Below are 27,877 nucleotides of genomic sequence, written 5' to 3'. Positions count from 1 at the left end.
TGTCTTCCATAGGGGTTATAGATTTCAACTGGAACAGCTTATTACCTGTTTAATAGGCAACATTAAACATTAAATGAGTTACATATGCTGTGACAAGCACTCTCATTAAGCTTGATCTGATCACATATGTGAAAAGTATGTCAATGGCTTTGTTTATTTGACGTAATTTGTGCACATTAGATATTAATGACGAATATATGTTGTTCACAAATGAACTACACTGTAAAAAACAATGGATAACACTTAATAAATGTTAAACATGTTTATATTTATATTCTACACGTAAAAATATTGGAAGCGTTGCATGCGATTAATACTATAACACGTTTATAGGATTTATTGATGGATTTGTAACACTTTAACATGTTTATATAAATGAGTTGGAGTGTTTATATTTTTATCACAATACATCTATGAACGTGTTATGGTGTTAATTGTATGCCATCCCTCCTATACTTATATGTGTAAAATATAAGAATAAACGTGTTTTAGTGATTATTAAGTGTCGTCTTTTACAGTGTATAAGCATTCACTTGAAATGTAACCGAATTAATCCATTTGTCTGAAACAGGTTTTAACCAAAACACCCAAATTTATGGAACTATATCATTTCAAGCAAACAGGACTTGAAAATTTTAACTTTTGATGAATAATCGTATTTGCATGATTTAATATACATATAAATATGTACGAGCAAAAGCTCTGCGAACTTTGCTGAGACTCCATGAAGATTGTCCATAGTTAAAAATACTTTTTTGTTTGCTAAGCATAACTAGTTAGGCAGAATAAAGTGGGAAATCAAATTTGCTCAATAAAATGCTCGGCTACATAATTTTGAGTCCCTGTGGTTTAGTATAAAAATTCAAGAAAACTGCTATATCAGGTGTATGCTGTGCTGCTCAAGCCTTCTGTGGTCAGCTTATTTTAGACACATTTACCCCCCTTGAAGGGTTTTGGTACACCCCCAGTATTTGTAATAACTTGGGGTAAAAGATTAAAAGGTTGCTAAAGATGTAGCCTTTTTTATGGGCAATTCTTGATTTTAATTTTGAAAAGTCCTTGATTGTTTTACCGATTATTGCACCATCACCTGTTCTGGTTTTACAAGCATATCTTATTCCTATACCAACTAGATAGCCGACACACCGATTTTTTTTTAAAGGCAATTCTTGTTTATGAGTTCTCTTGCAGTAAACTTGTATGTAATTCTACTTTGCTTTTTAATAGTATTTTTTGTTTACTGAACAACATGCACCTTTCAATACCACCATGCACCACAAACACCACCACCAATCATATGCCACACCAATTATACATCTCAAGAGGCCCACACTAGCTGGGCCCACACAGTTTTTTTAAAGGCAATTCTTGTGTATGACTTTTCTTCCAGAGTAATCACAAACAAATAATACATTGTCTTGCTTTTTATAGGCATTTCTTGTTTACTGAGCAACATGCACCTTTCACTATGCTAGCCATACCCATACATCTCAAGAAGCCCACATCGTTCCGCTTTTAGGGTCTTGCAGCTGTTTTTGATGCTATGAAAAGCACTCGGCTTGGCGTAAATATCCCGGAACCAGTGTTGCCCCTCGGCCAGGTATCATTATTCCAGGAGAAGGGTAGAATAAACCCTGATGGTTACTGTAGAAAGGAGCAATCTTAAGGTGGCACTGACAGGATCAGATGCATCGAGTTGCTTCGCATGCTGTGGACATAGGCTTCAACATAAAAAGTCCAGTTTGCAGATATTTTGTTGAAATATTAATAGCTGTCTTAAGAACCACTGAGCCAATACTGGGCTTGTTTGTACTCATTTTAATGCATTTTTCATGCTTATTTCAAATATAGCCATGTCCAATTTTGGAAATTTTTGAATTTTGAAAGAAAATTTGGAGCATTTGTCATATGCAGCCGACACTTGTGTGGAGAGAGTTAAGTGTTGCCTATCTCATGAATATTCACTAGGTCCATTGTTAGCTGGTAATGAATCAATCAAATTTATTTTCCATCAAAAGCAACAAACTATTGTCTAAGTGATCTAAAATTTTGCGTACATAAATGAGTGAGAAATGCAAGGTACTATCTCTTTGCTGTGAGCAGAGCAACTGCGCAGCAATTGTCAACCAAAATGTGTGCATAAGCGTGCCCCACTATTGAAGCAATATACAAACACCCTGTCATCGTCGTATGTATGCAAGTATTTGGCTAAAAATCTCCCAGTTGCAGAAGGTACTTCAGTAGTGTTCCGGGTTGGGTTTTTTCTGTGCACTGTCATGGCCCTGGTCAGTTTTTGCGCACTGCCATTGCACCTCCATCAGAGAACTTCCAGAATTTGATAAAAACCTGGTCAGTACCACCCTTAGATGGAGCTGCTATACTTGAAACAGTTAAGTAACAATAATGGCATCTCACTCACTCACACATAAGTTTGCCCGGAGTGTTGTTACTATGCAGTATGGCAAAGCATTCAGAATTCTGCACCCAGAGGGGTACGGGCAAGGAACCATATTATTTGAAACACAGACAACCAATTTTTTTCACACAAGTGAAATCAGAAACGTAAGTCTGCTGTAAAAAGATGTAAATAGCTTGTCAGTTATCTTTGGCTCGATTTAGTCCAACTTGACGGACACCTATTTTAACATTTTAAAGTTGGGGTGTTACAAATTTGCTGGAGTCACTGCTCGATCAAATAGTGACTTTCATGCAAGGAAAATCATGAGCAAAATCTACTGTGAAATAGCTTGCCGATTTAGTCCAATGTGACGGACACATATTTTGACATATTAAAGTTGGGGCGTTACAAAGTTCCATGGCCCTCTGTAAAATTATCAACCATAGCGACTTTTGTGCAAGGAAAATCACGAGACAAATCTGCGGTAAAAAAGATGTAAATAGCTTGTCAGTTATATGTGACAGGTGTTACTACTAGTCACAACTTTAAATTTTCACAAATTGAAGTTGTGGTGCTACAATTTGCCGGCACACTTTGTAAAATTCTTAACCATAGCAAATTCACATGCAATTATAAGCAAATCTGAAGTATATAAAAGGATATAAATAGCTTATAGTCAGTTAAATAGTCAGTTACTTTTGGCAGGTATTAGTCTAACTTGTCGCACCTAAGTTTTGGTAATATGATTTTTTTTGTTGATTCATTTTGGCAGGTATAGTCTAACTTGTCGCACCCAAATGTTGGCAATATGAATTTATTTCTGTGGATCCATTTCATGTGGGAACCTAGCTAACAAATTAATTTCAAACATTCTGAAATATAAACCAAATTGATTTTGTGGAAAAGATTTCAAAGTGACAATTCAGCATATTAATTACTTACTTTTAATGTTGTTGTGCATCTTTAATGTTGGTTTCAAAACTTTCAACTTAAGGTATACAAAATGTCACCACAAAGTGGCCCAGTATGCCAGATTATTTTAATTAAACATTACTAGTCACGACAACTTAAATTTTTGGCGCTTGGGGAAAAAAAACGGAACAGGAAGATCCCGCTTAAACATGTAAATTTACCCTAATGAACAAAGTCAACAACTTCACTACAAAAGTGCCGCTGTTGACGCGTCACTAACAACTAGCCTCAAAAACCCTAGATCACATCCTTAAAAGTCCTTCTTGCTTAAAACAAGTGTTTTTTTATCAATTCAAATTTTTTCCACGGAACAACCAGGCTTTTAATTCGACATATCTCTTGTGTGTAGCTATGTACCCATTAAAGCTAAATAGTGTCATCAATATCACTGCTGCAAAATTGTTCTTAAACAGACCTGTCACATCAAGTTACAAGCAATTTTCAACTCCGATCCTACCGCTGTACTCACTGCTTTCCTTTCTGTACATGACCGCAAATGACACTGTTCATAAGCGGCTCTTTACAAGCGTCTTTGCCATGATCAGTTTAATACCACATCCAACGTGTTCTCATTGAAAGCTCTTCATTACAAATACTTATGATTATTTTTTGCAACAATATAAAAATATTTATTGTTCTTGGGTAAAAAAAAGAATTACTACATTTTCTTATAAAATTACATCCCTGTTTTGATGTCAAAATATTGCCAGTCTCACAAGAACCAATGATTAGATAGAAATGGGTTATTCCAGTTGAAATCCCCCCTGTGGAAGACATGACCTTAATTTCACACATAGGGAGGGTAGATTTTAAATGGAGCCGCTCATTCAGGTAACCCTGTATGTGGAAGATTAAGGTCATGTCTTCCATAGGGGGTGCATGGATTATATGGAATAGCCCGAATTGTAATTTTTTTCAACATTGGCTCCACAATTTTTTGTACTTTACTGTCCTACTTACTAACTTATCCTTAACCCACTCTACACAGGTGTCGACTGCAGACGACAAGTTCCAAATTTTCTATAAAAATAAAAAATTGTAGAATTGGCCACTTTCATGACTATATATGGAATCGGCATGAAAAATGCATTAAAATAAGTACAAACAAGCCTAGTATTAGTTCAGTGGTTATTGAGATAGCTCTTGATATTTTGAGAAAATATGTCAGAATTTAAACTTTTTATGTTCAATCCTAATTCCAGCACACAAATTTGGGACACTTTTCAGTGATAATACTCAACCGTTTTGGATGGAAATCTGTGGCAACTCAGCACACAACTTGTTGAGCCTGTCCTGAGGCAACGAGGCTAGATCTTGCACAGAAGAAAGTAAAATTAAGTTGAAACCATAAAAGAGAATCCGTTTTCCTTTACAGTTCTTATAGGTTTGGTTTTCTGTACCTGCACAGGTGAGTGGTGGGTCTATCTTGATTTGTCAAAATAGTACAATGCACTCTGATGTTAGAAGCTACAAAATAATTGGAACAAAATTTGGAACACTGGCATTTTCTTTCTAGAATCCAATTTTGGTGAATCAAATTTTTGTGGAACTGGAAATCTTTTTTATTCTCAGTTATTCTTATTATTATTTTGCTGTCAATCTTTGACAAGAGCGTACTTCCGTGATGTTAACAAGGCGTTTGTTTTTGTTCTTTATGCATCGTATGCGTTGTTAATTCTGCCGCTATACTCGTTGAGAGTTGCACCTTGTCCACATCGTGGAAGTACGTTCTAATCAAAGGTTCTAATCAAAAGCGATTTACTATAAAACATTTTTGATAAAATTGGCTGTATTTAAAGGTTGGTAGTCGGGTACCCATGTACAGAACAAAAACATCATAATTCCGCAGATAGGAGAGGTCTGCTTGTTTTCTGTTGACAAGGGGCAGTCTTCAGTGAACAGCTCTTTTCAGAGCCATCAGTAGGAAAGGTGGCGGCCTACATGTCTCATTCTTAGGTACTTTGTCCTGAAGAAGTCAGAGCTACTCCTGACTAAAACTTGACAGTTCTAAACTTGTCCGACTGTGAACCCGCTAAAAACCCACTAATTGACATGCAATTACATCCAACTATTTGCTCTCACTTGATATCAACATTGTTTGAATCTAATTGCGTATAAATGAATTCATCCACGTGGCTGTGACTGACCTCTTTAGCAACATTCGTGTGCGTGTACGCAAAAAGATCATTTTTGATACTCAGCCCAATGATTACCATGTGTTAAGTTCAAGTTTACTACAGCTCATTAAGTATGTTTTGTCTTTAATTATTGGGCTATGTTTAATGCTCTGCATGCTCGCCATATAGTCTTCAATATAAAACAGTTGTAAAATCAAGAGCTCTCTCAAGAACCACTGAACCAATAATGTACTTGTTTATACTCATTTCAATGCATTTTTCATGCTGATTTCAAATATGGTCATGAAAATGTACAATTACGAAATTTTTGAAATTTTAAGAATATTTAGAACTTTTCTCGGAACTGGTAATTTGTATAGTGATGTGACTTGGTGGAGGGGTGACAATTGTGGCAAATATCTTCATATTCCACTAGGTTTTTGTTGCAAGAAGTGAAATCTCCAATAACGATGATGAGTGTTAAGATGGGGGTATTGCGTCCGACCCTTTGTGTCGAGAACTGCGCAACCCGAGAACCACAAAATTCTAGTTATTTTTTGTTTTTGTTTTTTCGGGGAGTTGGTTTTGTAGGTTTTTTGAATTTAGTCTTGGTATAAGATCTACAAATATAGGTTCTGTGCAATATGATATAGCTATGTTCAACAAAATTGTCATTTTGATGGAGTGGTTTCTGATGCAGCAAATAAAGGGTCTATAACTGAACTATCCGCACAGTATCTATTAATATGGATCAATTAGTAATTATGCAATATCCAAATCTGGCTTGTGATCAAGTAACATAAAAAATGTTGCAGAAGTTTGTAGCACACATTCGCAATGTGGAGTAAGGTGATCAGGGTTAGCACTCCACCCCCTATTTGTATACATAATGGACAGAGACAGTACCGCACACGTATCGGTCTTGCACAACTGCTATGGGTCAATCTGGATTGGGCTGATCCTGTGAATAACCCTTCCATGTTACTTCCAAGTTCATATGGTTGACATTGGTTCAGCTTCCTGTGCATGCTACCTGTTTGTATGGGAGACATTTAATTGGGCAAAAATAATGAACATGACCATGAAGAGGGAATGTACTATGTACAAGAGATCAAATGTCTTTGGAAAGAGAGTTATGCTAGGAAAGTGTACATGTATGGGCAATGAAAAGAGGAAATGGGAAAAAAGAAAACCATGCAACCAGGATGAAAATGAAACTGAATGGAAGAACATGTATAGGAAGACAAATGCATTCCTGAAGGACAGACCACGTCTAGTGGGTGACCTGGCTTGACCCTAAGCCACATGTGACCCTATGACCCCATCTTGGATCAGTCAATTAAATTGCCCTTGTGTGGGCTAATGGAAAACAATGTGGAGAGAGAGAGGGGGAGGTGAAAAGAAAGAAAGAGGGGCAATGGAAACGTGGAATGAGAGTGGGAAACGAAAAGGAAGAAGAGAAGAAAGAAAGGGGAAGGTGAATGAGATTGAAGAAAGGGACAAACTGTGGGATTGAGGTATTTGAGAGAGACACAGACTGAGGAAGAAAGAAGAGGTGGAAAAGAGAAACAGAAATGAACTGAGAGAGAGAGGGGGAGAAGGTAAATAAAATGATTGAATCCAATCACACGCTTAAAGTTAATTGGGCAGAGCATACAGAGCAACCATTTTAGGATCTGTCTCAAACTTAATTTTTCAACAATTTTTCAGTTAGTCAAAGGGGCAGGGTGGCATGTGCATCGATTGCAAAATTGAAAGAATCACATAGGAAAATTGCCGAAATATGATGACCCATGCTACGCTACTGCCCTGGTTATAATACTGACTGCATGATGTGATGCCTCTAGTCTCTTCTGTGGAATGAACCTGTCAGAGATTTGTGATGAATTGTTTTTTTGCCCCCACATTGTTTACCCATTACTTGCACATTACAGGTCAGAGGTCATTTGATTCAAAGCAGGGTAGTAAGGGGGAAATGGGGTTCAACATGTTTACAATATGTCTGAGACAAATGAAAAATGACTTTGTAATGTTGTCTTATTCATAGCCCCCAGTTTGACCTTTGCCCCTATGTGCTATTTTAATCTCTATCATATTTTAACCCTCTATATCTGACATCTTCCCTGAACTGGAATAGCCAGTGGGTTAGGTATGGAGAATTTGATACCACAGATCCTGTTGATATACATTGTACCTATTTTAGTCCAACAGGTTGAGTGTGATAATTTGTTACAGGATTCCATGTCCCAAATTTATTATTTATAGACCTATTCATTCCCTTCCTATTTTAAAGAGGAAACCCCACCAGAGCAGTTCTTATGGAGTGAACCAAACCGTCCTGGTTATCAAATTAATCAGTGACAAGGTTATCTCTGAATTTGACAGGTGCTAATTGGTGCAATAACATTAATTAGCACCTGTCAAATTCATAATCTTGTTACTGATTAATTTGATAACCAGGCAGGTTTGTGTCACCCCAGAAGAACTACTCTGGTGGGCTTCCTCTTTTGATTGTTATTGTGCATAATACAATGGACAGTCTCATTACTTTGGTTTGACATATTGGATTGTTATGGTGGGGAACTAAGTAGTGTACAACCTGTACATTGTACCACATAGGCACTTACTTCAAATGAATCAAGTGATAATTGACCCCATGAGGTTTACAAACATTTGCGCGCGTGGCACGCATTATCGCCACAACATAGTAGTCCACACAAGCAGGTAGGCCGTACGTACTTCAAATAAAAGTTTGCAAGGTGGGTGTGGTGGACAATATTTTCAATAGGTGCGCTATTTTCCATATTATTGAGACACATGGAAACATAGCAGAATCAGATTTCTCATGGCCTAATTCAATGGCCTATTCAGAGCTGAAAATCCAGGGAGACTGCACTCCTCTGATGAGACTGAGCAACCCGTGCCTGTATCCCTTGGATCGCAAACAAGCTCATCCCTTAGTACACAGTTCTTTAACCATAATACTAATAGGCTTCTACATGCATAGAATGAACATTGCTGTTGTCAGGTACAGAAACTCATACTCCACAACTTTTTAGCTATGCTTATTGAATAGAGATTATTGAAATATGTCATTAGGGATGAGGCTATTTTGGTGCATAGCGTATGTGTCTAGCCTGGTGTCTAGATGATGCCTTTCAGCACCTTCAACAGGTGAAGGAATACCAGGTACATATTTCAACAAACAATGCCATGATGATCCGCCACTGACATGATTATGTGTTCTATACTCTCTATAACAGGTGAATTGTGTGGTTGTGAGTGTTGCCTAAAAATTAGCCCAATCGCTGTTCAAAATGTGTTATCAAGCCAAGCCCATAGTTAGGTTGTGCCTGCTCCGCCTCTAGCTCTGTCCCAAGTTTGCTGTGGTCTTCCAATAAACTGTGCCCCAAAATGTCACAATTTAACTGTTTTTGCTGGGGGAAAAGACCCAAAATTCTATAATTTAGTTCGAACCTTGGTCAAAAACTGTCTTGAACTGTATACAGCCAAGCTTTGAAAACTAGTACTTTACCCCTACCCCACCCCCTAAAAATATAGGCCTACATTGCTTCCTCTTTCACTCAACTTTGACTATAGCAATGCATCCAGATCAAAATTCTGGTGAATTTAGTTCAAAATGGGGTGATCTTTTCCCCTAATAATGCAAGTTTCTTCCCCCTCTCCTACACAAGTGATAAATTTTCCAGCCCAAACTTTTGTTGTCTGTGGTGGCACAAAAAACAGAGGAAGGAGAGAGAATAATGGTCTGTAATGTTGTCACATCCATGGCTGTACATTTTTTCGAAACAGGTGGGTTTAAAGTACACCTGCACCCAAGCCAACCACATTTGTTTGGCTTTATTTCCCCTTCCTTGGCCATGCTCATCTGCAAGTACTTGATACCAGTGGCGGATCCAGAGCAGTCAGAGGGGGGGCCCAATTTTGGAAAAAATGTAACTAATGGCAGCAAGCCTTCATCCCGGAGGCAGCTTTGCAGCGACCAGGGGGTGTCTGAGGGGGATGTGCCCCCTCAGAAGTTAGAAACTTTTGGAAAATGTAGACCCATTTGAAGCCATTTGGTGGACCATTTTGTCACTATTATTGTGTAAAATTTTAGTTTGAAAAAGCCAAAATTTGAGAAAAACAGCCCAATTGAAGCCATTTGTGGACAAGTTTTGACTTTTATTGTGTGAATTATTGCTATATAATTATGTACCAATAAAGTTGCATGACGAGGGGGTGTCTGAGGGGATGTTCCCCTCATAAGTGAGAAAATTTTGTAAAATGAAGGCCTAATTGAAGCCATTTGGTGGACAATTTTGCACTATTTATTGCGTCAAATTTTATGTTTTAAAAGGCCGAAAATGTGCGAAATGAACGCCCAATTGAAGCCATTCGTGGGCAAGTTTTAACCTTTATAAATAAATTAGCTTAAATTACCCGATATTGCTTTAGATTTAAACATAAAGTTGCGCATTAGGGGGGGGGTGTCTGAGGGGGATATGCCCCCTCAGAAGTGAGAAACTTTTGCAAAATGAAGTCCTAATTGAAGCCATTTGGTGGACCATTTTTACACTATCATTGCTTTTTAAAACAAAAAAGGGCCCGAACTCGATTTGTAAAATTTTAAATATAACACGGACACTTTATAGGCCTAAGACTTGAGATTCGCAATTAAAGCATGTATGGTGTTGAATTGAAGTCGGCTCGAGTCCGTCTTTAATAGGCCTACTGACTTTGGTGACAAAATGTGACGGGCCCTACATATCGGTGGGCTGCCATAATTTTCACATGCTTTTAGGCAGAGGACCCGCCTTCAAGCAAAGTAATCACATACCTATAGGCCTATAGACTGACCCGACTGCGATTTAGGCATGGGCCTACTATACGTGCAATTTAACCTTTTCCTTCTCCTTTTCTCCCTTTTTCTTCTTTTTTCTCCTTTTCTCCTCTTTCTCTTCTCTTCTCTCCTTTCCTCTTTTTTTTTTTTTTTGAGGAGGGGGGGCCGGGCCCTTGGGCCCCCCCTGAATCGCCTGCTTGATACCGAGGTGTGTTTGCTTGCTTGCATAAAATTGTGGTATTTTTTGTGCAAGAGACTCTATTTATAATGCAGAATTTTGACACCCATGAGCTGGGGCGTGTGGAGGTTGTTAGTTAGTCACCCGTCCCGGGCACCCGTCCACCCATCATCTTGGACAGACAGTTTGCTTCTGGGACATGCAAAATTAATGCTAAATTCTAAAAATAATGCTTGAATAAGTTCTGTGAACTCAAAACAAGACCAGGCAAGTAAATCAAAGCTATAGCAACTGACTGAACCCCCTGAAGGGACAGAGGAATGGTTTATGTTTTCAGGTTCAAATTTTGGACAGGCCGTTTTGGTGAAAATGATGGGCATGTTTCAAATCCTAGCTAAGCTAGTGGTGGGATGTGTTTGTAAAAAGCTTCAAACAAAGACACACAATAACTGGGATAGCCACGGTGCCCTCCCATTTCAGTTTAGAAATAATACAGCTCTTAAAATCAAAGTATCAATTGTTTCAAATCCCATTCAATCAAGACTTACGATTTCATGTTATAGCAACATTATCTTGTTCATACTTTATGTTATCAATATTCTTACAAGCAAGAACATGCCTTTTTATGGCAGTTAATTTCAGTTATTTTCTGCACAGGTATTCAGCCTGTTAGTGTTAGTATTAAAAGACGATACAAAAATCGTTCAAATCAAAACCTAGCGTGTGAGACTTGCAAAATTAAATCACCGTGGTAACAGAACATTGTAACTTGCCAAATTGCTAACAATACCGTTTTTTGTTAATCACCAATTCTCAATTTTGTCTTTTCAAAAAATAGTGTGTTTTATTGTAAGAGAAAGCTAATTTGGCATCTAATTGTTAGCTGATTGTGGGAGTTGTACGAAAAGTGCAAATTACTAGAAAAACTAATTAGTACATTCGTTAGGGAATCTTCCAGAAAGAAGCAGGAACACTGGAGCTAATTTGACTGCTACATGGTAATTTTTATACTCCGATAAGTTCATAGTAGTTTTACTCATCTTGAATTTATAGGCACATGAAAATATTATTAAATTATGGGAACAGCTCATTAGTCTGAAGGGTTATTAGTCCGAAAAGGGTTAACCCCATGAGAACTACCTGCCAATTGGGCAAAAAGGAGTTTTCATTATCAATTGGCCCAATCAGCAACATTGTTAGAATAATTTCACCATACAAAAAAATTGGGATGAATTATTTGCAAAACTTCATTCTGATTGGTGATTAAAGTAAAGATATCATGTAATTGACCAATCAGAGGTAATGTTAGATCGGCAGGTAGTGCTCAGGGGGTTAAAGTTAGAGTTTAGAGCATTTGAGGTTAGGATTAGGGTGAAGCATGAGGTTAGAGTTAGCATAAGGGTTAGTGTTAGGGATAGAGTTGCAAGAGTTAGGACTAATAAGGTTATGTTTTGGGATAGAGTTATGATTAAGATAAGGGCTTAGGTTTTAAGTTTAGTGTACAGCCCGATCCTGACTCCACATCACAGCGCGATGCGATGCGATAAAAACTGTAAGCTGAGCCAGGTTTTTACGAGCTCAGCGGTGAAAATTCTCATCGCGCGGTGAAAATTTTGGTCCGTGATGGAGTTGGAAAATGTTTAACTTTTTCACATTGCGCTGCGATATCGCAGCCGCGTACGTTTGTGATTGGCTGCTGGAAAATCAAGGTCGGTAGAATGACCGTAGAAGGAGATGCAAACCCCACATGCTTTTCAAATTTCATTGTGCGATGCTGCGATGTTTGAAAAGCGTTGTATCGTGCCACAAAGTGGAGTCGGGATCGGGCTTTAGGATAAGGATTAGGGTGATAACTAAGTTATTGGGTTTTGGAACTAATCATGCATCAGACAATCAACCTGTATACATATGATGGAAATCTTAAAGGCCCAAATTAGAAAACTGCATTTAAAAAAAATTCAGCTTACTACTAATCTCTATAGCAGAAGATTAAAACTTTGAAAGTTTTGCACCATACAAAAAAAAATTGTTTCGTCAAAAAAAAAATCTTTTGGTCTTAGTTAGCATACATTGTAGGCTAAAAATGTTGACATTTTCACACAGCATAATTATATTTCTTTTATATTTTGGTACTTGTATATTTTTGCCATAATAATTTTATCACACATGCAAGGCTATCGCTACCCAACATGCAGTAACTTTGTTTTCCAAATTTTGCAACTGGTAACTTATTCTATCACATCCTTTTCCTGTTTTTTTTTAAGTCTCACTCATTCCCAGAGTACATGGTTCACAAAGTTATTAACCTTTCAAACCTCTTAGCTATCCAGTATCATCCCTGTTTTATTGGTAAAAGCAGGTCATTGTATTGCACAACTTCATACAAATATGTATCACTTTTTTTCCCAAAAAAATATTTTTAATTATTTTGTGTAATACATTCAAATATGGCAAATTATGCATGTTTAGTAGTGGTTCAGAGGTAAATGGTGCTAATAATTAAGCTGTAAAAGTTCTATTTTTTCAAGTGAAAATTTGGTTTTAGTGACTTGCGCAACTAACCTTGTACACACATTTTTAGTACGATGAATTATTTTTAAAAATGATGAAATATAAGTGATTGAAAGTAATAGTAGGAAGTCGGTTTCCTGCATAGTCCCATGTCATCGACATACAGGCTGGTCTGTTACGTTTATATCAGGTCATTCCAATTGAAATCCATACACCCCCATATGGAAGACATGACCTTATTTCCCCACACAGGGGGTGTATAATTCAAATAGAATCACCCATACAGATAACTATGCCTCTTTCCACAAATGAAACTGCTTCTCATTTACAGCACAATTCTTCTTTATTTAATCATATAGCTTTTTGGACCAGAACTAGTGGGTCTTTCCCTCACAGGTGTAACTGTTTCTAATGAGCATACAGAGATATTACATGTAGGGCAAATATGAGCGGGACTGATACCAGAGTATACAACTCTACTACTCCCTCTATGTTTACTCGCAAAACTGACAGCGCTACACACTAGTTAGTAGCTCTATACCTGCCTGGACAGATCACGTACTGAAAACCATTTCGATAGATAATAATAACCAAAATACTCATTGAAATCTGAACCAAGACTGAGCAAGGCATCACAGCGACTAATGAGCGTGCCAATAATGAGCAGCCTGGGGGGCTCCTAGTAGCGCGCCAATCTTGAGCGCACTAGGGGGCCAGCCATTGACCTTGGCTGGCCTTGCAATGTGTGTGTGTGTATTCAGAGACCCAACTAGCAGAGTTATTACCATTGCCTGACTGCTACCAGTGAGCACCAAGTGCACTGCTTTAGGGCGACCAACCGGGTACACTACACTGCACTATTGTTGCTAAATATCAGAGTCGGGTTCATGATGCAGCAGTGAGTAGCGACCGTGTCAGTGGACTGTACGGAGAGAGACCCAGTAGGCCGCATTCGCTTGAAGGCTTTAGCTGGTACCTATACCACACACAACTTTGTGTTGTGCATTGCTGTACTCAGCTCGTTCCAATTTGGACATTCTTGTGTAGTTACACTGGCGCCAGTCAACAGGCCTATACCCACCATAACAAACAAGAGGTGTTCAACTCCGTGTTCAACTCAACTTTTTTTGACTGGATTGGGACGAAAAATTATCGAAATTTACTTGTGTTTTTGGTAGGATTCGAACGAAAAAACTTCAATAAAAAGTTTGTGAATTTATATTTTTATGCAATTATTTGACGCCTCATTTTGGAGGTTATATCAAAGGATCTGGCAGCAGCTTCTTGTCGTGACGTGAGGACATGGAGGTTTTCTGGAAAAAAATAGTGGAGAATGAGGATTTGTTTACTGGGTAAGTTAATGGTACCAATTAAGTACAATGAGTATTTGTGAACATTATTAGGAGAATGATGAACAGATCAAAAATCCCTCTTGGAGGGATATTGGAAGGAAATTTGGTTTCCCCTTATACATGTGTACAGTGTACAAAATATATACGAAGCTTTTTTCAGGGACACTTCAGGGAACTTTGAGATTTGGAGGAAAATTTTGGAAATTGGAAGGAAATTTTGTTTGCAAAATACAAAATATATAAGAAATTTTGGGAAGTTTCATGATCTTGCAGTGAAATTTCCTCCCAAATGACATTTCCTTCCTTCCTTCCAAATATCAATTTCTTTTTCTCTAGAACAAGTTTTGTGGATTCCACATTTTTCCCAGGCATGCTCATACCTTGTCATGCTTATGAATACAAAAAATTAGGGAATTAATGAAGCTTCTTCGTGTCCAGGACATTTTGGCATTAAGAGGGAAATGTTGGTGTTATTACCTGTTAAGAGGGAAATTTGGGCATTGAGAGGGGGTATTAAAATGAGAACAAACAAGCTTAGTTTTGGTTCAGTGAATCTAGAGATAGCTCTTGATATTTTTAGAAAATATCTCAAAACTTTTTTTTGAAGCCATTTGGCTAGCACTGCACACAGTAGCCTTAAATCTCAGTGGTATAAATAAATGAAGATTTCTTTCGCAAATTCTCTGCAATATACCACAAAGTGTAATCTGCAGGACTTATTTTTGGTGCTAGCACTATTTACCAAGTTTTTAGTCACTTACATACAGAATTTTGCAATAAATATTGTGACTCTCTGTCTTGTTTTTGCTTTTCTAGCATAGCCTATCAATATACATAGCAACCATATGACTTTGTAGCACATATCAACAATGTATAGAAACTGGGGTGGAATCACTGTATATATAGAGTATAATTTTTAATTATCAGCTGAAATGAAATTAACCATAGATAGACTGACTGTGTTCTAATTTTTGCACAGACCAGCATTGTGATAGAAAAATAGGAAATTGTATCATAGAAATTGTGATCAACACTGTTAGGAATACACTTTCAATTATCAAAATTAAAATGAAAGTAGCGAAGATTGACCAAGTTGTGATTTTTCATACAGACTGATATGGTAAATTTGTAATACATTGATACATTGTGTATGCAGAGACATGAACATTATTTGCAATAGTCTATAGTTTTCAATTTATCAAACCAAAATTAAATTAACGAACACTGACCAAGTTTTGATTTTTCACACGGACCAACATTGTATAGAATAGGTAGATTGTGTATAGTGTCTAAATTTCAATTTATTGAACCAAAATGAAATTAAAGAAGACTGACCAAGTTCTGATTTTTTTGCACAGACCAACATTGTAATGCATCAGTGTAAAATAGGTAGTAATTGTGTATAGTGTATAAATTTCCATGTTATTGAACCAAAATGAAATTAAAGAAGACTGACCAAGTTCTGATTTTTCACGCTATAGTAATTGTGTATAGTGTATAAATTTCACTTTATCAAACCAAAATGAAATTAACGAACACTGACCAAGTTCTGAATATTCGCACCGGCCGCTATTGTACACTGGGCGACAGTGATATACAGTACAGCGCTGTGAACACACTTTATAATAGTGTATAAATTTATCGGACCAAAATAAAATTAATGAAGGCTGACCAGTTCTGATTTTTAGCACCAACCGACAAATGTTGTAATACATCAGTGTGTTGATATTTGTATATTACTTGTTGTTAGTACCGTGATAAACACACTTTACAATACTGTATAAATTTCAATTTATCGGACTAAAATGAAATTAACGAAGGCTGACCAAATTGTGATTTTGGCACAGATCGACATTGTAATACATCAGTGTGTATACACAGCTCTTGTACTAGTTGTAGTACTTGATGCTGTTATACACACGCTTTATAATAATGTATAAATTCCAATTTATCGAACCAAAATGAAATTAACAAAGATTGACCAACTTCTGATTTTTCGCACCGACCGACATTGTATTACAATCAATGTGTGTACACAGCTCCCGTCCTTGGCTTGTGGTTTTGTTTATTAGACAGCAGTCAATGCTGGTCAGTTCCAATTCGCTGTTGCATGCGTTTTGCTTGCTTGTGATAAAAGGATATTGTATGGTTACAAAATTATTGTAATTTACTGTGAGTGAGCAATGGAGAGCGCAATAAGGTCAGCCCAGGTACGTATCAAGTACCAGATCTAGGTAGTTAGTTCTGTGTGAACAAGTTTTATATATCGCAACAAATAATCGAGTCTTGAAATTCAGACCTGTATGGGGGGAGGGGCAAAAAGTCCTTCCAAAAAATATGCACTTCTCAGGGTATAAATAGACCAAGAAGGCCCAATTTCATGAAAATAGTAAAAGGGACCACTTTTTCAAAATAGATCTCAAAATGGCTATTTCTATGGGGATCCACTATTTGCCTCCAAGCAATTATTTGTGGGTCCACATTTTAGAAATTCCACATCCACTGGCAAAATAAATTGTAGGAAGGGGGCTAAAATTTTGATAAATGTTCATACTATAGTAGCCTAAAATAGCCTGATTTTGTATGATTGTGTTTTGTGCCCACCTAGCAAGCGGTCCCCCTCCCCCAAGTGCCCCCAGTAAATTGTAAAACGATTTTGGGAGACTTATGCCCCCTGAATCGCCTCTTCAGGTCCACTAATGATAACATTCTTTGAAACTGGGCTATGAATAAGAAGTGCTATAGGCTAGAGCGAGGTGCAGAAAGCATGGACGTGGACGAAGAGAAACAAGTAACAAGTTTTCTAAGCGAGAAAGATGGACACTGAAAGTGAGAGAAATTGTTTTATGGAAAACAGCTCAAGTGTTATACTGTGCATATTTTAGAAACTGGTCATCATACATGTGTAGTGTTAACATTGGATGCATATTGGCTATTCCAGTTGATATCCATTATACCCCCTTAATGACATGACCTTAATCTTCCACACGGAGAGTATGAATTTCAAATGGGGTTACCTGAATGAGTGACTCCATTTGAAATCTACACCCCCAGTTTGGGAGATTAAAGTCATGTCTTTCATAGGGGGTGTGTGAATTTCAATTGGAATAGCATTTTGCTGGTGTCTTGGTCATTGATTGTAAGGTCAGGGAAAGGGACAGTGAAAGCGAAAGAGACAAAACAGTTACTATTGATGAAAAACAATTACTTCATCTGCTAGTGCTATATGCATACCATGTACAGGGTGTCTCATAAGTTCCTGTTACACCTGAATACATATAACTGGATGATGGAAACTGTTTAATACATGGATGGGTGTGTACCATCATTTTGGAACACCCTGAATATATATAACTGGAACATTTTTTTAGTATTAATGTTATTAGTTGAGATAACAAATTGTCTGATTGCAGAGGTTTCTGTGATAGCATCTCTGTGGATTTCCCAGGTCTCAATCCTGGACAAGCTAATTACACTTCCTGATTTCCTGAATTAGCTTGTGTTTATTACTTCACTTCTATAGTATCTACTAGTAAACAAGTAAGATTACAAATGGTGTCACCCATTCAGGTAACCTCATTTGAAATTCACACTCCCTGTGTGGGAGATTAAGGTCCTGTCTTCCATAGGGGGTGTATGGATTTCAACTGGAACAGTCCATTTAACAGTAGGCCTATCGACTAGCTTCTACTTCTGTTCAAATTTAAAAGAAGTATTTACTGCGTTTTCACTTAGGATGTCCCAGTTTGTTCTTACTGTTTGATATAGATCGGACTATCTGAAGAAAAAAATGAAATCCAGACATAGTTGTGTAACGGGTTATGATATGATGTAATAATAAGATAATAATGTTATAAGAAAGTTATTTTTAGTGTCTTCAAATGTTGGTTTTGCTGTAGGCAGTAGTTTTAAAATGTCCTATGTTATTTACGAAACATACCATTTCCAAACCCCCAATAATTGGTTGAATTTTGTCATAATTTGTCTTAATTTTGGTCCCATCAAAATTTGATTGAATCTGGGTAGAATTGGGTGCATTTTCAACCTGTTGCCATGGAATTTTATCACTTCTTATTTGGTCTGGTTTAGAGACATAAGAACATTAAGGAGGGTGGTTGATTGCTCTTAACTCATCTCAAAACAGCCGGCCAGGATCTTTTCATTGTTTCTTTTAGGTATGCTCATTAAAAAGATTATAGTGAATGGTTGGCACAACACTGCTTTATTTCCATTTTTTGCACAAATGAGATTCTGGCACAATGAAATCCAACCACAGCCCCAACATGCCCAAGCTACCAGTGCAACACAGACTCAAGTGCAACCAATCTCAAAATGGCCAAAATGGAGTTGAGGCTTTGTTGCACTGAGCCCTCTATGGATTCACCAAAATATGATAAAACAAAATAGCAGAAGCTGTACAAGACTATAAATTATTGATTGACTTTGCTTGGTGTTGGTATATATTTCACTTGTTACTTCCTATGGTAACTTATTCGCTGTACAGCCATTCTGTAGTATAATTTGCTTGTTTGTTTTAAAACCAGCCATTCTGTAGTATAATTTGCTTGTTTGTGTAACCAGTTGGTCCGAACAGACACACGCTTGGTTCCTGATGGGACCAGGCTCAAGCAAACTGCTCATGCCAAGCTGAAAAGCTTAATATAAGCATGCTGGCCTGTATGAACAGAAAAGAAACAGACTTTGTGCTGTATACTGTCTAGCACTATCAGCAGATTCAGTACCAGGGTGCATTGTATAGACACAACAACATGTGGTTCAATGCCGAAAACTCGGTCTAGCGAGCAAGTAGGCCTACTACGTACAAAATGGCACCATGTGTAGGTCATAATAGGCAGTCTCAATGTCTCCAGAATTGTACTGCATTCAGTACTGTTGCATTTCCACACATAGGTCATATCAAACCATGTTGCATTTTCCTATAGCCCACTTTATTGCAGGCAGCCACCACATTGCTAGTGTCGACTTGGCCCTAGCATGCATACTTAATAGGAGCCGGTCACAATAGCCCGTTTTCACACCATTCTTTGAAACGCCGTAGTGCAGTAAACCACATCTATTCAGCTCTATAATCAAGGCTACCTCATGCCTACCTATTGTGTCGTCGTCGTGCTACTAAAAATCATGTTCTATGGCACGCTAGCTAGGCACCCTTGCTTTTAGAGATTACCAGGCCTTCTTCTGAATCCAACTGAATGCTCGTCCATTTTTATATAAATTTACGTGTTGGCTATCTCCAAAACTACATGTTAGATGATGATCTATCCAAGCATGTGCACAGAATTCACTGTCTTTAGCATTTTGAGGCAAGTATTTTTCTCAAAAATGGCCCAATTTTGGCAAAAATTTAAAAATTTTATACCAAACTTTCATTTTCACTGTTTTAGTTTGGCACCAAAATTGCAAGTTACAGCCTCTTTGTGAACGATCTTACAAAACTATTTTGCTGTGATGTAGTCGCCCGGTGTAGTCATATCAGGGAAAGCAATCGCACAGCTATAATATCCCAAGTTATCCCTGTGTATGAACAAACGGAACCAAAAGCCAGGCCATCAACTGGGAACAATTATGAGTCCAACAATTATCATCATGAATGAAAAAAACTACTACCAGTGCAGTCCTATACTACTATAATCCCTGTTGCTATACATCTGTGAATAAAGAAAAAAAGTCAACCCAATTGAGTTGTAATTAAGTTGCATATAAGCATTGGTTTAATGATAGCAACCCAAGTCTGACAGAAACAGAGAATTGTAAAAAAACAAACCAGAACATGAGCGATTTGGTCGGTAGGAACACACGCACACATACACACACTCCTGCATTAAAAAAGAAAGGGAAAAAAATGACACAGTCAATTCAGTGTCAGCTCTTTAACCCCTAACAAAAGTGCAGTGACAGAGGCTTGAGAGAAAGCGAGCGAGCGACGGAGCAGCTCGATAGCACTTGCCTGCTCCGTGAGCATTGCCTAAGAAGCATGTATAGCGAAGCCTGGCTAGCCAGCCCTGTGCTTTTTATATTATCCCTATCCATTTGCTGCTATATTGGGGTTGGACTTAGGGGATCAAAAGGTTTTGATTTTTTTAACTAGGTTAAGCTTAAGAACTGTAATAATGACATGTGTTAGTGGTTAGTCTAATGCTTTTAGTTTTAGTCCCAGATGTGGATTGCCCTTGTTTAGGATGCGTACTTCCATCTATAGGTTATACTTTTCAAAATACATGTAGTGGCAATATTTTGGTTGCATTTGCAAAATTTTAAAAATGTACACAAAAGATCAGTCAAAACTGATTGCAATTGGCAATTGTGATTGCTAGTATAAAATGATACCCATAATAATGTACTGTATATGTATATGTCTTATTAAGAATTGGGAACTTGGGAGCCAAATCTAAGGGGCATAGTGCATTTTGGCAAGAAATCATTGCCTGTCAAATAGAAAATACACATGCGAAATAGTGAGAAATTTCCATTTTTGAAGCAAAATTGTGTGTAAAAACAAACATATTTGTCAGACATACATATTGGTTTATCTTACTTTGTCCATTGTTCTGCATTTGTCAATATTTTTCCTGTTATGTTTCCCCCAATCTGTAACTTGTCAATTGAACCCAAACACTGGTCTGTTTCTCACGATGTTACGAAATCAAAGAAACCCTTTATTTTGCAGTATTTTCATCTATATGTGTAAATTTTAATTCATCCGTTCCTTTCAAAAAACGTTGGAACAGTTACCACATTATCAGTAGATGTGTCACTCACAATGATATCTACGCAGCCAAAAGGCAGGCTTCGGGGAGCGATGCGACCGCGACCCGGTATTGTATGTCTGTCCACAGGGGGCCCCACAGCCGGTAGTCCAAATTGGTTGCAAGAACTAACATGAGTTAATGAGCTGTGTGCATGTTGTTAGTAAAGTGAGTGGAATCTACTACCGTAAAAAGAGGTCATTTTGAGCGAGCAATTTTTTGCACAGTAGCAATTTTAAGTGTTTTTACTCGCATTTTTGAGATTTGGCTACTTTGATATTTAAATATTTTAAGTTGCTTTTTGAAATGTTGTATTTGACTCTCGGTATAATGGCCTTAAGAGGCATTTGCATGGTTTTAATTTTGATAATTTTGAAGATGAAAAGAGATAAAAATATGTAAATATTAGAATCTCACAAAAAAAATTCTGGTTTTTTTTCAGCAATCTTCTACGTTTTTTAGGGGTCTATGGTTTGTTAATGATGTAGATGATGTATAGCAGGGCCAGGAGCCCAGAACTGTCATGAGCTGTAACCTCCTCATTTCTAAAGGCATAATTCAATAACCTACATATCCCTATAAATTGACCTAATTTTCTTGAGGATGAGATGATGTCATTCCCTGTGTGTAACATTAATGTATAATTTGGGTTTGTGAACTGTGTCCTTAAAGATCCCAGTATTTGTCTATACTCTATCCGGGTTGAATTCAGAAGAAATCCCTATTATTCATCCTGATACACATTGTGTCTAGTTTCAAACGTGCCGATAATACTTGCTTAAAAAAGTGTAAAGTTCTTGTTTTCATTGTTTACTTAATAAATCTCGTCAGCATGTTCCACATGTTATGTCATACCCCCATCATCATTGATTTCCTGGAAAAAAAGTAATGTAAGCTTATTATTCTAAACTCCCAAAAGTCAATTTCTCATAGTATCATGGTCTATCATCATCCTTGCTGGCAATGAGTCAAGAAGTGAAAGTATCCATGATACATGTCATACTTAAAGAAATATCATATCAATATTTCCTCACTCCTGTAATATGTCTTAAATGACACATTTCTGAAAAGTGACTGATGTTTTTTGATGTAAACAATCAAAGCGCTTGTATTCAATGTAATTTCTGGCAATACAAGCAAAGCCTGTGTCTGTGTCATACTCAAAACCCTATACCACTAAAATATGGTGAAACTTCAAATGGTTTTGTGGAGTCAAAAAATCTGTAGGATAATAGAATTCAATCAACTACAAGTATTGACCCAATACTAAATTTTCCATGAAGATCTCAAATATTAACTTGGAACTGGAAGTTGTAGATTTTCTTTCTCAAAAAAGTTGTTTTGTAAAAATTTCCACTAGGCACATAGAAAAGCTTACCGCTAAGGTCACACACATGCATATATTCTTTTCTTCCAGGCAAAAGAAAAAGAAACCATTATAATTCCTAGTGAAATTCGATCCTCATTTTAGCATGGAAGCAATTTTATTTTGTCTTACTTAAACTTGCACTTTTCATCGTAACCATGGCAACCTGGTTGGTCATGGCTGGGGCAAAAAATTGTTTGTTTCCCAGAAGGCTTTCAGGAACATTTGTGGGGTATTGTGCCAGTAGGAACGAGAAGCCCAGTTGTTGAAATCTTCTTGTTGACTTTACATACTATTCACTAGATATGTGTTTGTCTTCACCTGACCAGGCATCGCGGTTTATTTTCATACCCGAGCCTTTTCCTCTTTCCTTGGCGACCTGAAGTCGTTGGTAGGCCTGGCTCATTTTGGTAGGCTAGTCAACAAAAGAGGGTGGCATTTGGGTCAAAAATACTACTACTTTTGTGGTGTGAGTAGTCGTTTTGTTGGCAATTTTCGAACAGTTTCCCAAACTCTAAATGAAGTCAAAATTAAAATGGATGCATGTTGAGTTTTTATGATATAACTGGTGGAAAATGTTGAAGATGGTCAAAGAAGTGTGTATAGTTTTCTGTCTACTTTGGCTCAGGATTTTGGTCATTCATTTCTACCCGATTACATGGTGTGTTATACCAGGGCTATAATACTAAGACTAATTTGGTCACATTTTGTCTCAGTTTGTACAGTTTCTCCACGTAAAAATGTGCAATAGAAACTTGTTCATTCTAGCAATGTCCATACTATAATGGTTATGACTTTGGTATCTATGTGAAGAGGGCACAAAGTGGAGGAGCAATTATTTCCAGAAGTCCAAAACTATGACCAGTTTAGAAAAATGTTCCTCTTACTGAATTCAAGATGTGACCTTTTGACATAAGGAGTCAACAGCCTCATATCCAACAGTTCTCTATACAAGGAGGCATTCAATCCCGCTTGAAATGTGTGTGTGGGGACAATTAAAAAGTGGCTGAAAAGAACAAAAAATTGGCCATTTGCGAAAGGAGAGGGACACGCCCCCAGATTGACACCCATGCAAGATGGTTTTGATACGAAGCACTTTACAATGTAATAGAAATCTATAGAGAAATTATATTAATAGAATTCTCTGTATCAGCGGCAGAAGTGGACCCAAACAGCCTCAACCCCATGACCCAATTCACATGTACATCTATTAGCGATTCTCTACAGCTGACCTCTTTTGGATTTTAGATTTGAGAATGAGTTTAATACCTGCATATCCACAGTCCCTCCGCCTACATGGAGAGGTTAAGAAACCAAGTAACAAGAGAATGGGTATGTTTAAGCTTCTACTGAGGGAACCCTTTTCATCAGAGGGCAGGGGGCAGGTCTAGGTCCTATACACCTTAAGACCCTGCCAAGCTGTTCACTAAATAGTACAGGGAACTCTGCAGTAGAAGAGAACATTGAAAGGTTCCCCAAATGGCCGATGCTAGCATTACCAACTAACCATGATATAGCGTGCATGGTGGTACAGGTGGTATTGCTCACAGATGAGATTGATTCAAGATGGCAGAGAATCGGCAGTAGATAGAAACAGTTTGATGTCAGTTTGAACAGGTAATCATTCTGTTTCTTCTGCCTCTCAATCATTCCCTGGTTAGGGCTTTCGCTATTATGTTTATAGCTATCTCAAGAACCACTGAACCAATACTAGGCTTATTTGTACTCATTTTAATGCATTTTTCATGCTGATTCCAAATATGGTCATGAAAGTGTACAATTCTGATTTTTTTTTTTGATTTTTAAAGAAACATTGGAAGCAGACGACACCTGGGTGGATTTTAAATTTACTTAGTCTTTGATCAGCAGTTCTTGAGATGAATTTAGATTTGACTTTATATAGCCATTTTATTTAAGAAATTGGTGCATTGCATACCTGTGAATATCAGAAACAGAGATAGCAATGGAATTGGTTTTGGTTTGTGTGTGCATCTTTCTGTTTGGTTGTTTTTTGGTTGTTTGTTTGTTTGTTCCATGATGAAATATTGCCCAAAATATTGTGTATCATGGTAGTAGCATATAAAACATTTCTACATGGTCACCTCTTCAAAACAAGATCCCTCACCATACTGACATGGCCTATCCAATTTCTTGTCAAAATTTATTCTTTATTATCAAATTCCCACTTGTATGTCATTGAATAATGAGTGTAGATCAATGCATTTTAACCATGGCAAAATGTAAAGCAGACGACACTAGCAGACATTTTGTTTTCCAGCTGAAAACTGTCTCAGATTTTTTTTTCTAAAAATGTCTTTTTTTGCCAACTTCCTAAGTCCCATACTATAATGCAACTATACTGATGTTTAGCCACTTGCTTTTGCTCTGTCCTTTGATTACTGAAAGCAAGGCCTTCAGCAAAATTAAGAATGCTTAGACCACTCTCATCTTGCATGTGAACTTCAATAACTTCCATTCAACAAGTATAGCTCAAAAGTTGACCTCAAGTTGGGGAGTATTAGTTTTAGTACCTGACACATTCAAAGGTCATTCTATGCACGTGGAAGCCTATTGAGGCTTAAGAACTGTGTACTGACGGATGAGCTTGCTTGATTGCTAGGCATATTTGTACTCATTCGCATACATTTCATTTGATCATGAAATGTTCTTAAAATTGCGATTTGGTGGTTGTAGTGTACAGTGTTCTGTGGGGTTAGCACAGAAAGGGTTATTATCAACTTGGTGCATTGTACTTTGAATGACACTCTGACATTGGCATTGAGGAGAACATATTTCAAGAAAGTTTGCCCTCCGAGAACGGTCCCTAGGTACCACCACGCAGATGGTAGGGCTATAACAGAAAAGAAAGAAATTCAAGCGAAAAACATTAAAATGAATAAAAATTGCCACAGATGATTTAGTGTGCCTTGGCTGTTTTCTCTCACACTGTTGTCCCTGTGGTGTGATCATGGAGTCTGTGGCGCATATCCATGATATGCTGATTTCTGGAAGCCATTGATCTTGGGTTTGGTTCACCTAGAAGCGGAGGGAACACATAACTGATGGTATGAGTGACTATGGATGGAAGTATAGAGAGAAGTTTGTTTTTGGGTGGTGATGGCATATGAATTGCCAAATATTTTTGTGTGTATGATATGAGAACATATTTTTTTCTGGTGTGGGGGTGTGGCTATTTGTCTGGTGTGTATTTGCCGGTTTTGTTTTGTGCATGATGCTGCAAGTGGACACCATGATGTTTGTCCGCTATTGTTTTTTGTATTTCCGAAAAGTGACGCAAATAATGGTTCATTTTGACACTATTACAGCAGAGATGATGATGATGATTTTGATGGTGATGACCATGATGATGATGTTGATGATGACAATGATGATTATGATGATGATGATGGTCATGACAATGATGACAACAATGATGATGGTTATGACAATGATGATTATGATGATGGAGACTAAGCCAGTGAAGACGATAATGATAAAGAAGATGACTATTACAAAGACAACATATTGGTAACATTACCATTATGATTACTAATGATTATGAGAGTGACGACGATAATACTAGCGCAGCGTCCTAGATGATAATGATGGTGCTAACGATGGGAGCAATGATGACGATGATAACGACAGCAATGATGATGATAATGATGATGACATGTCACTGATGAGTTGATGACAATAACAACATCAATCCACAATTCCAATATGGGTTTCTTTCAGATAAAGCCATTCTTGCCGACTTTCGGCCACTCCCACATCTCTAACAAACAAGGTGTGCACCATTACTCTCCACAACTTCCATTCAGTTGCCATCTATATAAACAAAACCCTCACGGAATGTGTGAGCGTCCCCTGCTGCCTCCATCCGTGCACTTTCCCTCTGCGCTCACCTTGGTAGGTATGTTTGTGTGCACATATTAAACACATCTTGATGCGTGTACCTGCACTCATTCGGAAAACATAAGGAGTATGTTTGCTGCTCTTGTCACAATAGCCTCATCCTAATGGCATAGTTCAATAATCTCAATTAAATAATCAGAGTGCACAATTTGACCTCAAGTTTGCAGAGAATGTGTGTTTGTACCCAAATTTTCAAATGAATGTTAAAGTGTATTGGTTTTAAAGAACTGTGCCCTGATAGATGTGCATGTTGTGGATCCCAGTGTAACTGTCTATAATAGAGTATGTCCAAAAAAAAAAAAGTGAAAAAATGTAAGATTGAGTTGAGAATACTCGACAAGTCCTGATTAATTCCCAAGGCAAGCTTTAGGTTCGTTGTGGAAAATAACCCAATTTTAGGAACTTGGAAGCTATATGGCAGACTTAGTTCGCTGCACAAGCCTGTGTGTCCTACAATTTTTAGGCTACAGCATTATTGAATCAAAAACATCATGAAATTATTCAATATTTTACGGAGAGTCAACATTTTTGGAATGTACTAATTTGGGGAAAAAATCACACAAGTTAATTTTAATCATCCGGATTTAAACTAACGGGCACACAAGCCTTGAATGAACTTGAGTAAAACACAGTAACAGGTCTGTCATGTACAAGAGACTACAGGAATACACGCATATGTTGATTCTTTCATCCATGACTTTGTATGTGCTAATACAAAGACAGAGTCAACATGGTAAACACACATCATTCAAACAGGCACAAGGAAACATGTCAAACGCTCTTACGTCCCAATTGTTTTGAAGTATAGCGGGTAAATTGCATGGATTTTGAGCTCTGTGATCACTGTGTATCCGTGAAGTGACCAGAAGTTAGGACCATAACCGTGCTTTTGCTCTTATCGTATTTTAAGGATGGCAAAATGGGGTGGGGTTAGTCTGTGCCGCAGACTAGATAATTGAATATGAGGTTTAAATTAGTAAAGAAGCAAAGAATCAAAATGTGCGCTGGAATTGTCGGAAGCAATTCTAGCTATTGCTGTTGAAGTTCATACACCCCCTGTGGAAAGACACAACCATACACTCCTACACAACATGCACAAGGAGTATGAAGTTCAAATAGGGTTACTTGAATGGGTGATTCTGTTTGAAATTCACACTCCCTGTGTGGAACATTAAAGGCATATCTTCCATAGGGGTATGGATTTCAACTGGAATAGCCCACTCCACAAACCCTTTAACACTCCCATCAGAAAGAACATTTTGACGTTCCCAAAACAAGACTTGTTCAAAGACTAGCAAGTAGTAAACAGTACAAGAAGTAAATCAACAGTGAAATAGAATGTCAGTAGCGTACTAAGAGTGCAAAGATGACAATGTTGCACGAGAAAAGTAGATAAGGGGTAGGTGGCGCTGGAGTTGTTGGCAAACATTGACCCGAGGTATGCACCATTAACTG

General features: G+C 37.6%; 1 protein-coding gene across 5 annotated transcripts in view; it reads left to right on the top strand.

Moving 5' to 3' along the window:
* LOC140145914 (vitamin D3 receptor B-like) overlaps nt 1-27,877 on the top strand; it is a 495,422-nt gene that overhangs the window by 356,735 nt on the left and 110,810 nt on the right. The window contains exon 1 of one of the 5 annotated variants that reach the window (XM_072167632.1): nt 13,592-14,371. The exons of the other annotated variants lie outside the window; for them this stretch is intronic. Within the exon in view, the coding sequence (XP_072023733.1) occupies nt 14,322-14,371 (50 nt within the window). The 5' untranslated portion in view covers nt 13,592-14,321. Of the gene's footprint in view, nt 1-13,591; nt 14,372-27,877 lie in introns of those variants that run through there. 5 annotated transcript variants of the gene reach the window in all.

Source organism: Amphiura filiformis, chromosome 2 (assembly GCF_039555335.1).
Source record: "Amphiura filiformis chromosome 2, Afil_fr2py, whole genome shotgun sequence".
Taxonomy (NCBI): Eukaryota; Metazoa; Echinodermata; class Ophiuroidea; order Amphilepidida; family Amphiuridae; genus Amphiura; species Amphiura filiformis.
Note: the sequence above shows the minus strand (reverse complement) of the source record. Positions and strands in the feature narration are given on the sequence as shown.